General features: G+C 43.4%; 1 protein-coding gene across 8 annotated transcripts in view; it reads left to right on the forward strand.

Moving 5' to 3' along the window:
* Nucleotides 1–13,773, forward strand: part of TBC1D1 (TBC1 domain family member 1) — a 248,435-nt gene that overhangs the window by 155,012 nt on the left and 79,650 nt on the right. For 2 of the 8 annotated variants that reach the window (XM_008957560.7, XM_034958438.3), the window contains 5 exons: nt 1,310–1,396; nt 5,105–5,385; nt 7,388–7,549; nt 8,557–8,676; nt 9,643–9,782. In XM_008957560.7, coding sequence (XP_008955808.1) covers nt 1,310–1,396; nt 5,105–5,385; nt 7,388–7,549; nt 8,557–8,676; nt 9,643–9,782 — 790 coding nt within the window. The remainder of the gene's footprint in view (nt 1–1,309; nt 1,397–5,104; nt 5,386–7,387; nt 7,550–8,556; nt 8,677–9,642; nt 9,783–13,773) is intronic. The other 6 variants (XM_008957561.6, XM_055111266.2, XM_003832157.7 and 3 more) reach the window with 4 other exon arrangements.

Here is a 13,773-nt window from a genome sequence, read left to right on the forward strand (position 1 = left end):
TTTCTCCTGATTTAAGTTAAATCACTTTTTAGGAGAGTGTAAGATTGAGTTCTATGCTTTTATTCCATCAATGTTCATCATAAAGGTAAAAGTATAAAACCTTTTTTTATGTTTTCTCAGGCTTATAACAGTATTATCTACATTTTAAATTGTTTTTAATTTGGCCTAGGTTTAAAAAAAATATTCCTTACTCTTTTGTATTATATCCAATGGGATTTTTTTGCCGCTCCAAAGAATATTTGTTAGCCAGTCCCTATAAAGAGCATGCATTAGATACACTGAAGTGTGGCTTCTGTTCTCCCTACTATCACTATGTATAACTTAAAAAACAGTTACTGTCAGCTGCTGGTGTTAGCTATCTAAAAGGCTATATAGTAGGGGTCAGCAAACTATGCCCATGGGCCAAATTCTACCCACCTCCTATTTTTGTAAATAAAGTTTTGTTGAAACACTGCCACATCCATTCGTTTTCCAGTTATCTAAGGCTTCTTTTTTGCAGACTTCAGCAGTTGCCACAAACACTATATGCCTCACAAAGCATAAGACACTTACTATCTGGCCCTTTACAGAAAAAGTTTGCCAAATATAGCTCTATAGAAAGAACAAAGTACACATGTACATCAATCTGGGAGTTCTTTAAGAAATTACCCCTCCCTCCCATGAGTGTAAATAGCCTGATAGCACGTCTGAGAAATCAAATCTGATTTTCCCTCAGAGTTTCACACCTTTCTGGAGTGTGCAGTATCTTATTATTGTTCTTTTTGATTTTATGGCACACTTCTTTTGAAACATCTGATTTTATTTTATTTTTTAATTAAGGAAAGTTAAATTTTATTTTCTTCGAAGATGTTTCTGAGAATTTTGCAATATCTTCTGAGATCATGAAAAACAGTTGATTTACAAAACCAGAGTTGGGAGGGGCTGCATTTGAGAGCTCCCAAAGGGATAGAGTGCTGTCTGAGTGACATGCGGCTGGCCGTTATGATGACTTGTGACCCAGGGGAGGGAGTTGCTGAGTGGGCTTGAGCACTTGATTTTCCTTATAGACGAATTGTCTTGTCTTCCTGCCTATCACTCATGCCAAATTACTTAGCCACCAGGTGTTTTGGAACGTTTAGGTTAGTGTCTTATTTATTTTTTTAAAAAATGATGGAAATGTTGATTATTTTAATGTACAAATATCCTTAGTAGCATTTCTCAGTAGATAACATTTTTTTCCTGAGCTTATTTAAATGGACCAATCTGCTTCTAGCTGATGCCTTTGCAAAAGCCTCCAGGGTCATAACTCGACTGCCTTTTCTTTATGTAGGGTAATAAAGCCAGAGGCCTGCAGGAACACTCCACCAGTGTGGATCTGGATAGCTCCCTGTCTAGTACATTAAGTAACACCAGCAAAGTAAGCACATTTCTCTTTTTACGACACCCTGAAGAAACCAACAAATAGGTCTTGCTCATCTCCTGTCTACATACCTCCAATCATAAAACGTTTGCTGCTTGCAAATTTCTTGGCACAGGTGGAGGACTGGTCATGCAGTTCTATCATAACATAAAAGTTTTACATAAAAGAGCAGATGGGGCCGGGTGCAGTGGCTCAACGCCTGTAATCTCAGCACTTTGAGAGGCCGACGCGGGCGGATCACGAGGTCAGGAGATCGAGACCCTCCTGGCTAGCACAGTGAAACCCCGTCTCTACTAAAAATACAAAAAATTAAAAATTAGCCGGGCGTGGTGGCGGGCACCTGTAGTCCCAGCTACTTGGGAGGCTGAGGCAGGAGAATGGCATGAACCTGGGAGGCGGAGCTTGCAGTGAGCCAAGATCACGCCACTGCACTCTAGCCTGTGTGACAGAGAGAGACTCCGTGTAAAAAAAAAAGCAGTAGATTTTCCTATTAAAAAAATAATTAATATTGGGAAAACATCAGAAAGTGGATTTGTGAATTTAGAGAAGTATACAGCTTAAATTTTTCTTTTTTTAAGAAAATTTTATTTTGGATTTGGGGGTACATGTGCGTGTTTATTACATGGGTATATTGCATACTGGTGGGGATTGGGCTTCTAGTGTACCCATCACCCAAATAGTGAACATTGTACCCAGTAGGTAATTTTTCAACCTTCACACCCCCTTTCATTCTCCCCTACTTGTGGGGAAATTAAATTTCTGAAACTTTATCCTGTAGCTGGCTCTATGATTATAATGAAACATTACTGTTTTATTTAAATAAGCAAGTATCTATGTCCTTCTTTTAATAACTTGATTTCCAGACATTTAATCATATTTAAGCCTGGTCAGTTCAACTTTATAACTCCTGAAAAGCAGGTTTGGGTTTTGTGCTGGGGAGGCCAGCTTTCCCTTCTGCTGCCAGAGGACTCTCTTTGGCAGTAGTGAGGGAGGGAGTGTTTGTGGAGGCCAGCTCCTTACCACAGGCAGGGTTTACAGTCCTCTGCCATCCCTCCTAGACATATGGCTTTCAGAATTTTTCTAACCTACAGTAAGAAGCACATTTAACATTGTGGCGTAGTTCACAAACACACATACCTACACATTCACACACAAAATTAAAAGTTCACAAAACAATATTTACTGTGAACATACAATACATACTGATATTTTGTTCTATTTTATTTTTAAAATGCTCATGGCAAACTACTCAGTTGTACCACCTACTAACATGATAGAGGGACCAGTTTGAGAAACACTTCCTTAGATGGATGAGTGCTTCTCAAATTTCAGGTGCTCCGCCTCCCAGTTTCAGGCCATTCTCTTGCCTCAGCCTCCTGAGTAGCTGAGACTGGTTAAAGTGCAGATTCTGGTTCAGTAGGCGGGGCGGGGGGAGCCCTGAAATGCTGCATTTCTGACAAGCTCCAAGGCAATGCTGCTGCTCCTGGCCTGCAGACCGCCTCTGGGGAGTGAGGTCCTAGACAGCAGTCTTGTAAATGTGAGTTTCTAAGTTAAAATCCAGGGGAACATAGGTCGTCCAGCCTCCATCTAATACACACTGATCCCACCCTGCAATTCGTTGCAAATGTGGAAAGGCTGTTTGCTTATTTGTTGTGTACAGATGAACCACACACCGCCCCTTTCATGTAGGAAGTTACCTAGGAGGAGAGAGATGACAGATACAGAAACAGCCCCAGCATCAAGCAGAGTGTGGTAGGAGCCCAGAAGTTACAAATAAGAGACATTGGTAACTTCAGTGTCAGAAGAGCAAGGGGAGGGGAAGTTAGGTTTGGTCAGTGGAACCAGAGAAAAGGTGAGGGGTGAGGGGGCAGTGATGCTTTTGGACTAAATCTTGGTGTAGGAATTGTGCCTATGGAAGTGAACAGAGAAGAAGGCATTCTAGACAGACCAGTGTCAATAGACATACCATGAAGACATTCATGTCACTCAGCGGGCTTTCCAGTAAGCCTTATTGCTTGCTTTTTATTTTTCTCCAAAAGGCAGATCTGGGAATATATACATATTCATTCTTCAGGACTCGATAGTTGTGAAGATTCTTTTAAAATGATTTAAAAGTCTGTCTAAGATTTCAATTTCTAGAGTCATTCTAAGAGAGATGCAACTTTTCAGAAGCTGCTTGTATGTATTGTATATGTTTATGTGTACTTTACATCTTTCTTTTATTCATCTTGAATTGAGAAACTACTATATTCTATTTTATGTAATTGGATCCCTTCTAATAAATTGATCACCTAGGAGTTGCAAAGAAGCCAAATAGCCCTGAAACTTGACAAATGAAAATGGCCCTTTCAGTTGTCCAATTAAGCTAAGGGTTAGCTCTTTGATATGATTTGGAGGGATATTAGTAAGAATTTAGATCAACAGGTTTGCATGATGGAGATTGTGTTCTGTGATGTATTGTCTTAGACAGACTTTTAAATCCTTAAAAGAATCTTCACAACTGTTGAGTCCTGAAGAATGAAAAACTTCAGTTATGAAAGTAATCAATATTTCATAGTATGTTGGGAATTTTTTCCTAATTCTTATACAATTAAATGTATGTAACTTCTCCCTTTGGTAAACACATTTCATTTTTTTTTTTTTCAAATTAAAACCCTCAATACTTGTTACCTAAAAGGCACTCAACTGTGTAAATGAACAGGTAGAATTCAGAGTCTCCAGTCCACTGTTAGATGCATTCGTTCTTGTTTACTCTATTCATGTTGATTTATTTTTTCTCTTCCAACAATTTCAATAGGGGCAAGCTGCTACAATTCCTCTTTTTAAATATTTTGAATATATTAAAAATATATTGGCCACTAGCCACGTCCTGGGTGCAGTGCTAAACATCAGTTTGCTTGAGTGGTAGTAGTTCATTCCTTTGAAAAAGCGTGCATTGTGAAGGCATACAACTTTAAAATATTGTCATGATTCTCAACAAATGTTTGAGCACTCACTCCATAGATTTATTGCATACCTAATAAAACAATAACTTATGTTTGTGTAACATTTTACAACATAAAAAGTACTTTTGGTTGTATTATCTTGCTTTGTTCTTGAAACTCAGATACATTTTTACTTTACCCTCTTACAGAAGAAATTGAGGTGCAGAAAGAAATTATTTGCCCTGAATTGCAGCAGTAAGTGCCTACAGAGTGATTTTCCATATTCTAAGAATATTGATACAGTTCTTAATCTCAAATTATGAAGTCAAATCTCAACAGTAGATCAGATTCGGAGAGAGCCTTAAAATGTGGGTTTAACATGAGTGAACACATGTGGCAAAGATAAAGAACTTGGTTAAGCAGTGGAGACAAGTTCTCCAGCACTCACACCCCTTAGAAGCTGCAGTAAACAGTCCTGTTTTCTAGAGAGAGGGCACTATTCATGGCGTTGCCCAGAACGTTAAGATTGTGGCTTATGTCCTTCACTCCTGCACTTGGCCAGTCTCCCCATTTCTTCAGCAAGCCAGCAGCGTGTCCTTGAGGAGCAGGCATTTATTTAATGGACCTTCATTTTCTTCCGTTTTTGGTGGTGGCTTGTAGATGGCATTATAATCAGAACACATACTTAGATACTGCAATGTTTGCCCGCGCTGGAACTAGAGACTTATAAATCCCACAGATTCCCCATGGTGTGTCTGATCTGCTATGTGTTTGCTGCCAGGAGCCATCTGTGTGTGAAAAGGAGGCCTTGCCCATCTCTGAGAGCTCCTTTAAGCTCCTCGGCTCCTCGGAGGACCTGTCCAGTGACTCGGAGAGTCATCTCCCAGAAGAGCCAGCTCCGCTGTCGCCCCAGCAGGCCTTCAGGAGGCGAGCAAACACCCTGAGTCACTTCCCCATGGAATGCCAGGAACCTCCACAACCTGCCCGGGGGTCCCCGGGGGTTTCGCAAAGGAAACTTATGAGGTATCACTCAGTGAGCACAGAGACGCCTCATGAACGAAAGTAAGATTTGTTTAAATTTGTTGCATAAATAGCTGGGGCATATCTGTGACTAGCCAGGTATGTGCATCCCAGGTATGTTTATTGAGTGAGAGAAATGAGTCAGGCTTTACTCTTGGTTTGGAGATAAAATGGAAGCAGTGACATGTTCGTTCGAGCTGCTTGTGAGTATACAAGCAATGGGTACATGTATTGTCAGGAAGCAAGTGAAAGTGAGCAAAAATGGTACCTAACATGCATAGTCATTACTCCTCAAACAAAGTAAGAGACGTTGTTGACTGTGGAACTTTGCTGCTGTGAGGAAGAGGGCAAGCGGATGAGTCTCCCCATCTGAAGCCCTGGAGCAGGGTTATAATGGGAGGGAGAGGTGGTGATCCCTACAGTCAGAGCAAGAGAGGTATGTTGGTCTCATGGGGTGACAGGGGTGCCTCGGCTTCTGGTCCTAGCTCTGCTGTGAACTAATTGTGACCTGGACAAATTTGCTAAATTCTCTGAATAACAAAATTGGAGTAGATGTTTTCTAAAATCTCTCACTGTAAGAATTCTAGATTCTTCTAACAAGATTTATTCATTGTAATAGTTGGGTTCCTGTGACCAGTTAGAATCATCTGGTTATGGAGAAGAGTAATCAGAAGTTCCCCCCATTCCTTCCAAGTGTCCCTTAGTGATTCGTTTAACTCTGTGTGCCAGAGACTATAAATGGACAGAGTTATCTTTAAAAACAACTTTAAACAATTTAAAAAATCTCTCACCTAATATGAATCAGGGTCACACCTGTGTACAGTCGCTGCCTTCTTCTGACCAGCAGCCACAGAAGTCCCAGGACCTATGTGTTCATGTAGTTCATACATGAATCATTGAGAGTGTGAGTTAGTACAGAAGTGTTTGGAATGTTCTGAGTAAAGAAGTGTGAGCATTAACAGTCCTGGATGATGGAGCAGAGCCTCCCAGCTTTGTTTTCTCTCAGCCATTGGAAAGAGTTCTTGGTTCTTTGGAATTCAGCGGGGTAGTGGTGATCCCAAAAGCAGGGGACATGTCAGAAGGTACTGCTTAATAAATACACGCTTTTAGAGACACGCATCGTTGGGTTGTAGCTGTGTAAGTTTCTTGTGTTTAACACCCTGTCTGCACATTACTTCTGTTCTGCCTCACCACTGCCTGCCCACTCCTCTGTTGTTGGCGTTTTCAGTGATCATTGAAACATTCCTGTCTGGAGAGTCCTAGTTCTCTTGTGAAGTCGGCTGTTTCTCAAAAGCCAGAGTTGATAGGACTTAGTATTGGTACTTTTCCTTTCTCCATGAAGAATGTAGCTTTATAATAGATGATGTCACACATCCGTAATGGGAGGGATGAGGAGATGCCTGTCTGTCTGCCTCTCTAGCATGGCCCATTCTGCTTTCTTTCCCCCTTGTGAACTCTTTTCCGATTTATCTACAGGAAATAAGACATTGAAATTCAGGGCAGGATATTGTTCATTTTAAAGGGAAATGTATTTTTTAAAGTTCAGATTTTTGTTTGCTTTTGTTTATACTTTAATTAAAATTTTTTTTTCCTGCCAGTTCCTGAAAAAGAAAATAGAGAAAGAAATATTATTGTTCCTGGGCGAAGTGGCTCACTCCTGTAATCCCAGAGCTTTGGGAGACTGAGGTGGGAGGTTGCTTGAGGCCAAGAGTTCAAGGTTACAGTCAGCTGTGATCGTGCTACTGCACTCCAGCCTGGGTGATAGAGTGAGACCTATTAAAAAAAAAAAAGGATTGTTGGGAGCATAAACACGTGGGAAATGGTCAAGAACAGCCGTCAATATACTCTGTTTTTCACTGAAAACTACCTTTGCCAGAGAGCGAGCAGAGATGAGGAAGAGGAGTGGAAGAAGTCCTCCACTCCGATAGTGTTACTGGAACAACGAGACAAAAGCAGTTGTGCTCCTTCCACCTGTTTGCTCCGTGTCCCTGTCAGCGCCCCCTCTCCTGCTAACCCCCCCGTGCTTTCTCTGATTGCTGTTTAGTGTGGATCCTTCACCTGTGGGTGAGTCTAAGCACCGCCCAGGTCAGTCTTCAGCTCCTGCTCCTCCACCTCGTCTTAACCCCTCCGCCTCCTCGCCAAACTTTTTTAAGTACCTAAAACATAATTCCAGTGGAGAACAAAGTGGGAATGCCATGCCAAAGAGGTGAGCACACTCACGTGGCAAGTTTGGTGTTGTCTGTTTTCCTGGGGAGTTCACACTGATGAGGATGTGCTGAATGGGGGGAATGTCCATGCAGGAAGCAGAGCCACTGTGTGTGTGTGTGTGTGTGTGTGTGTGTGTGTGTCTTTGTTTATATTTTGTCTTATTTTCAGCTGTCATTTGAACCAAGTTAATTTTACTATTGATTACTTTTTTTAAGATTATTATGAAAACAGATCTTAATGGCAGATTGGTTTGTGTTTGTTTTTTTTTTTTTTTTTTGAGACAGGGTCTCACTCTGTTCCCCAGGCTGGAGTGCAGTGGCATGATTTCGGCTCACTGTGGCTTCTGCCTTGTGGGTTCAAGCGGTTCTCCTGCCTCAGCCTCCCGAGTAGCTGGGACTACAGGCACGCGCCACCATGCCCGGCTAATATTTTTATTTTTTTTTGTAGAGATGGGGTTTCACCATGTTGACCAGGTTGTTCTTGAACTCCTAACCTCAAGTGATCCGCCTGCCTCAGTCTCCCAAAGTGCTGGGATTACAGGTGTGAGCCACTGCACCCTGCTGCAAATTGTTTTTTTATACTTATTTTCACATTTCCTTGCCCTAGTGGACACTTACATGCGTGCGTATACACACACACGCGCACACACACACACACACACACAGGATAACATCTGTGTTTGATCATGTACACTGCAATTTGTGCCATATCAGAAACTTCCTGATTGACTTAGGGGAATTATTTTTCCCAGTTTGAAAGGAAGAGTCATTTGGAAAATGGATGGATTTTCTTTTTTAAAAAATTATTGATCCCATTCATTTAAAATCAAATTTTATTGGTGAAAATGAAAATTAAATCTCGTTCGTGAACTACTTTTAATTTCTTACCTAGTTTTCTTTTCTTAGCATTAGAACAAAAATGTTTCTTTTATTTTGAAGCTTATATTTTATACTTTGTGTTTTTATGTTTCTTTATCCTAAACTCTTTTTTCAACCAAACTCTTAGCATCTCCTACCGTAATGCCCTGCGGAAAAAACTTCATTCTTCTTCCTCTGTGCCAAATTTTCTAAAATTTCTGGCTCCTGTAGATGAAAATAACACCTCTGACTTTATGAACACAAAAAGGTAGGGCTTAATTTAGATATATCAAGCCTGGGTGTTACTAAGTGTTGAATATCATTAGATATACAAGGGTGTTTTAATTACTGTTTTGCCATTTAAAAAATCATTTCAGCTAAATCTGTTGTATCTTCTTTCTTATACTTTTTTCTTACTGAATGCCATTTTTAAAAATGTGCAACCAACCTGTTCTCTAGTTTTGACGAGGATTAGTTTAAGTGTTATCTTAAGAAAAGTCTTTGCCAAGTCTCTGAGACCAGTGTTTCTGGGTAGTGAGCATATGTCTGTTTCAAATCAGGATGTCTGATCTGTTCAGGACATCTAATCTGTAAGTTGAGGGGATTGCTTACTTACAGGTACATAACTTGGGTATAAATTGGAAGGGCCTTCTCAGGTTGTCCTGTGAATAGGAGAAATCATTTATGATTGTGTTTATATATTGATAACTATATTTTGTAGTTTAAAAAATACACACATTAAAACAGTCATCATCATCAAGTGACTGCATAGTTATTGCCTTGCTGGTTCTGTGTAATTAAATTGCAAGTTTTTTCATTTTTTGTGGGAATCCTTGGAGACATGGGCCTGTGCTGAGCAGATATTCCCATGCACAGAAGAGGGCAGAATGGGGCCCCTTGGCATCACCCCCTTTCCCCCTTTAGGCAGTTTCTCTTTATCAAAGTGGCACCAAGAGAGGCCCAATTGGAAGCTATGATATGTGGAACATGTTTCTTAATCTCTGTTACAATCGAAATCACTTAAGGGCATGTAATCTTTCTCTTTTCATGAAAAGAATCCTGTAAGAAAGCAGTTCTTTAGGAATGATGACCCACTGTGAGCTTGATATAACTTCTGTGATTGTTTATACAAAGATAGTTTATAATTTAGTGATTTGTTTAAAAAAATGTTAAGCTAACAAAATCCCGTGAATTCCTCCCCACTAGTCATAAATCAATCATCTTATAATTTTAGGGACTTTGAATCCAAAGCAAACCATCTTGGTGATTCTGGTGGGACTCCTGTGAAGACCCGGAGGCATTCCTGGAGGCAGCAGATATTCCTCCGAGTAGCCACCCCGCAGAAGGCGTGCGATTCTTCCAGCAGATATGAAGGTAAGGCCCCGTACCTGAAATGAAACCTCAAAGAGAGCACGCTGACAGAGGACCCTGGGAGCCCCATCATATTGGTAAGAAAGCAGAGCGCTGTCCTCTTCAGTATTGGCAGGTCTGAGGCAGTCACAAAGGTAACTAGGGAGGGAATTTAGAGGTTACCCTACATTTCTTAGGGAAGGAATTTAAAGCTAATTTAGGGTAACCTCTCCATAAACAGGAGCAGAGCTCTGATGTTTAGAGTGGTCACAGTGTTAACCAGCGGTGAATCCAGACAGGTCTGCAGCAACCTCACTTCTTGCCTCCTAGGACATAAGGCAAAAGGAGAGACTGAGGCAAGTTTTAGAGCAGCAGTGAAAGTTTATTAAAAACTTCAGAGCAGGAATGAAAGGACGTCAAGTACACTTTGAAGATGGTTAGGCGGGCAACTTGAGAGATGAAGTGTGAGATTTGGCCTTTTGACCTGGGGTTTTATATGCTGGCATACTTCCGGGGTCTTGCGTTTCTTCTTCTCTGAGTCTTCCCTTGGGGTGGGCTGTCCGCATGTGCATTGGCGTGCTAGCACTCGGGGGTTGTGGGGGAGCATGCGCAGGGTGGTTACTGGAGTTGTAGGCGTGCTCACTTGAGGCGTTCTTCCCTGCCCAGTCTAGCATTCCTAGAGGAACGTCATGCACCAGTTAAATTCCGCCATGTTGCCTCTTAATGCGCATGCTTGAGCCCACTCGCCCAGCTCCCGAGATCTTATTGGGAAGCTGCAGCTCACCAGTTTTAGGTGTTTTCTATCTACTGGGAGCCCACCCTTCCTTGGTGCCCGCTGTGACCAATGATCACTTTAGAGAAACAGTTGACAACTGCCTGACCAACACCTGATGGTCGCCTGACATTGCTGGTGCATATCTGGAAAGGGCCCTCTCCTGCCGTCCTCATGTCTGATGAGCTACCCGCTGTAACCAAAGCGTGGGCTTCGGAGTCTGCTTTCAAATCGCAGCTTTTCCCCTTAGGAGCTGTGAACTAGAATAAACTGTCTAAAGTTACCACCTATAACCTGGGATTAATTATGCCTGTTGCCACACTGATAGAGACAAGGCAGCATGATATCATTACTGATACATTTTTTTTTAAAGTATTCAAAATTCATAGTACTGGAAAGAAAATCAGTGATGCGAATGTTTCCAGGGTAATGTCACCTCCCATGCTGTGGAAGTCCCTCTGGTGAGCCTGGCCCCTTGCTTCTTTTGCCCCAGCCCTTCCTTGTGGGGGCACCATGGAGCTGCCACTCACCAGCACCTTTTTTCCCTCAAGTAGTTTGTACCTATAAAGTATTCCTGCCGTGGGTGGCCCCTCGGTGGAGCTGCTGAGCCTAGCCAGGGTTTGACTTCTCTTCCTGCCAGTGTGAGCCAGATGGCCACATCTCTCTTTCCCTGCCCCGTGGAGAGGTCTGCTTACCCCAAAGAAGGGCTCTTCCTCCCAGGTCCTGTAGCACCCTGTTAGAGGGTGTGGAGTGGAGCAGTGGGAACCAGAGCCACCAGAGGGAGGCCCTGGAGGAGGAACGAAGCTGACTGTTGTCTGAAAGGGGTGCCAGAACCCAAGTTTCGGTATTTAATGAAGAGTGCCTCGGTGTTGCGGTGGCCATACCTCACAGGGCATGGTCGCTTGGAAATTTCTGCTCGGAAATGCTTTGTGCAGTGGCCAGGATGCGTTAGGGGCCACAGATGACTGCTTGCTCCATCATAGAACAGTTCCAAGTTTTCAAACGAGCATTCACAGACTGAGCCGCATCCTGCCTCCCTGTCCTCTCATTCCTGGCTTCTTCTCTGGTCTCTGAAGCCACACGGAAATGTGTTTGCGTCTGTTTCCTGCCCTTCAGATGACAGAGGACCATGGAAGCTGCTGCCTCCTTTAGCTCTCTTCTCCAGGGGAATTGCCCTCGTCACTGTTTGGGAACCCCTGGTCCGAGTCCTGTCCTCTGAAGAGCCTCTGCCCCTCGTGGAGTCCTGAGTTGAACTTGGTGTTCACTTGGCCTCTGGCTCTGGCAGTGTGTTGCTCCTTCCGTTGACCTGCCACTGCTCTGTTAATGCAGATTCATCTTCATAATCTGTTTCTGCTTTAAGTGATTAACTCAACATTCTTGGCTCTTATTCTATCTTGTCCTTTGGGATATGAACCATTATTTAAATTTGGACTGGTTTCCTGGCTTGGCACAGTTGACCATGCCTGTAAGCTCAGTGCTTTGGGAGGCCAAGGCAGGAGGATCCCTGGAGGCCAGGAGTTCGAGGCCACCCTTGGCAACATAGTGAGACCCTGTCTCTACAAAAAATAAAAATTAGCTGAGCGTGGTGTTGTGAAGCTGTAGTCCTAGCTACTTGGGAGACTGAGGCAGGAGGATTACTTGAGCCCAGGAGTTTGAGTTTACAGTGAGCTGTGATCACACCCCTGCACTCCAGCCTGGGCAACAGAGTGAGACCTTGTCTCTGGGGCGGGGGGCGGGGAGTAGGGGGGAGTCATGTCTATACTTGAGAAGTTTTTTTCCCTCGCATAGTTTGTACCTATAATGTATTCATCAGTTTTGAGCAGTCCTTTTGCGATTGTTTTGAGTCTTGATGCTGGTGACCAGTAAGTTGTATATTATTTGCCTGTCAAGTGGACAAACACGGCCTTTGTGCCTTTAAGTAATGGCTAAAAGTACCAAACAGAACAGGGCCTGGCATAGATGCTGCTCCTCCTGTTCGTAGGCCGTAATCACCCCTGATTCATCAGACCCCAAACAATTCAGCTCCTCTCCCTCCTGTGCCCCACCACCCAATCTCCTGCAGGAAGATGTCTAGAGACCCCTGTCAGCGCTAGGCAGAGATCACCATCCATGTCCACCTTTCCTCTGATGCAGGCTCGCACTAGCCCCTCTGGCTTGTGCCATGCCAGCCATGAACTCACCCTCATGCCCCACCCGAGTCCTTGCACAGGCTATTCCCTCTGCCTGGAATGCTCTTCGTCAGTATCCCCATGGCTCCCTCCCTCCCCTTCCCTTGTATCCTGACTCTCCCATAGCAGCTCTCTCCCTGTAACACATGTTCACAGGTTCATCTTCGTCACCCATCTCCGGCAGCTCCTGCAGGCTTGATGGCTGCTAAAGGCAGGCAAGTCAGTGGCTCAGATTCTTGCAAACTTAGTGATAAGTGATTTCTCAACTCCCTCCTCATGCCTCCTCTGTCTCTATAGGCACATATTATTTCTTATCTCTTCTCGGAACCAAGCTGCCTGAATTTCTGAATAACATTGTTTAAGTGTTCTGTGTATGCAAAAGAAAAACGAGAATAAAAGGATTATTAAGGAAGAATTAATATAGTAATAGCCACATATTATGCTCTTTTTATACTCTGCTAAGTGCTTTACATGAATTATTTCCTTTAATTAGACAATCTTAAGAACATCGACATTTTTATGAAGCCCATTTTACAGGTGGGTGAGTGGAGGCTGGGAGTGGCTTAAATCACTTTCCCCAAACCAGGGAGTTAGTGGGAGCCAGAGGCAGGACCTGAGCTCGTGGTTCTGAGCTCCAAAGCTCATTCTCTGAACTGCGCACAGCACTGGGCTGCAGCCAGAGATGCAGGACGCTGCGGGACTCTCTGGAGGTGGTCCTGCCTGTGCTTCCCTCTTCCCACAGGAAGCTCCCTATAGGCATCTGTGTTGGGCGTGGACTCTCAGTGTATCTGCATGTCTCCCTGTTGGCCAGACACCAACACTGAATGGAAAACATGTTTCTGGGCATTTTAATGTACGTACTTGCCTTCAGTCAATCTCCTCCGCCCCCTTCCGTCCTGATCGCCTCCCTAATAGTTAGCAGTGGGACTGGAGCTTGAATGGCAACTGATTTCTGTCTGAGAGGACAAATCAGGCATCTTTGTCCTCTGCCACTGTCTGTTCCCCATCCTTAGGATGCACGATGCCAGAGCCCTCCACTGTGGTCTGTGACCACTTTGACCCACACCAGCAGGTC

The sequence above is a fragment of the Pan paniscus genome, chromosome 3 (assembly GCF_029289425.2).
Source record: "Pan paniscus chromosome 3, NHGRI_mPanPan1-v2.0_pri, whole genome shotgun sequence".
Lineage (NCBI taxonomy): Eukaryota > Metazoa > Chordata > Mammalia > Primates > Hominidae > Pan > Pan paniscus.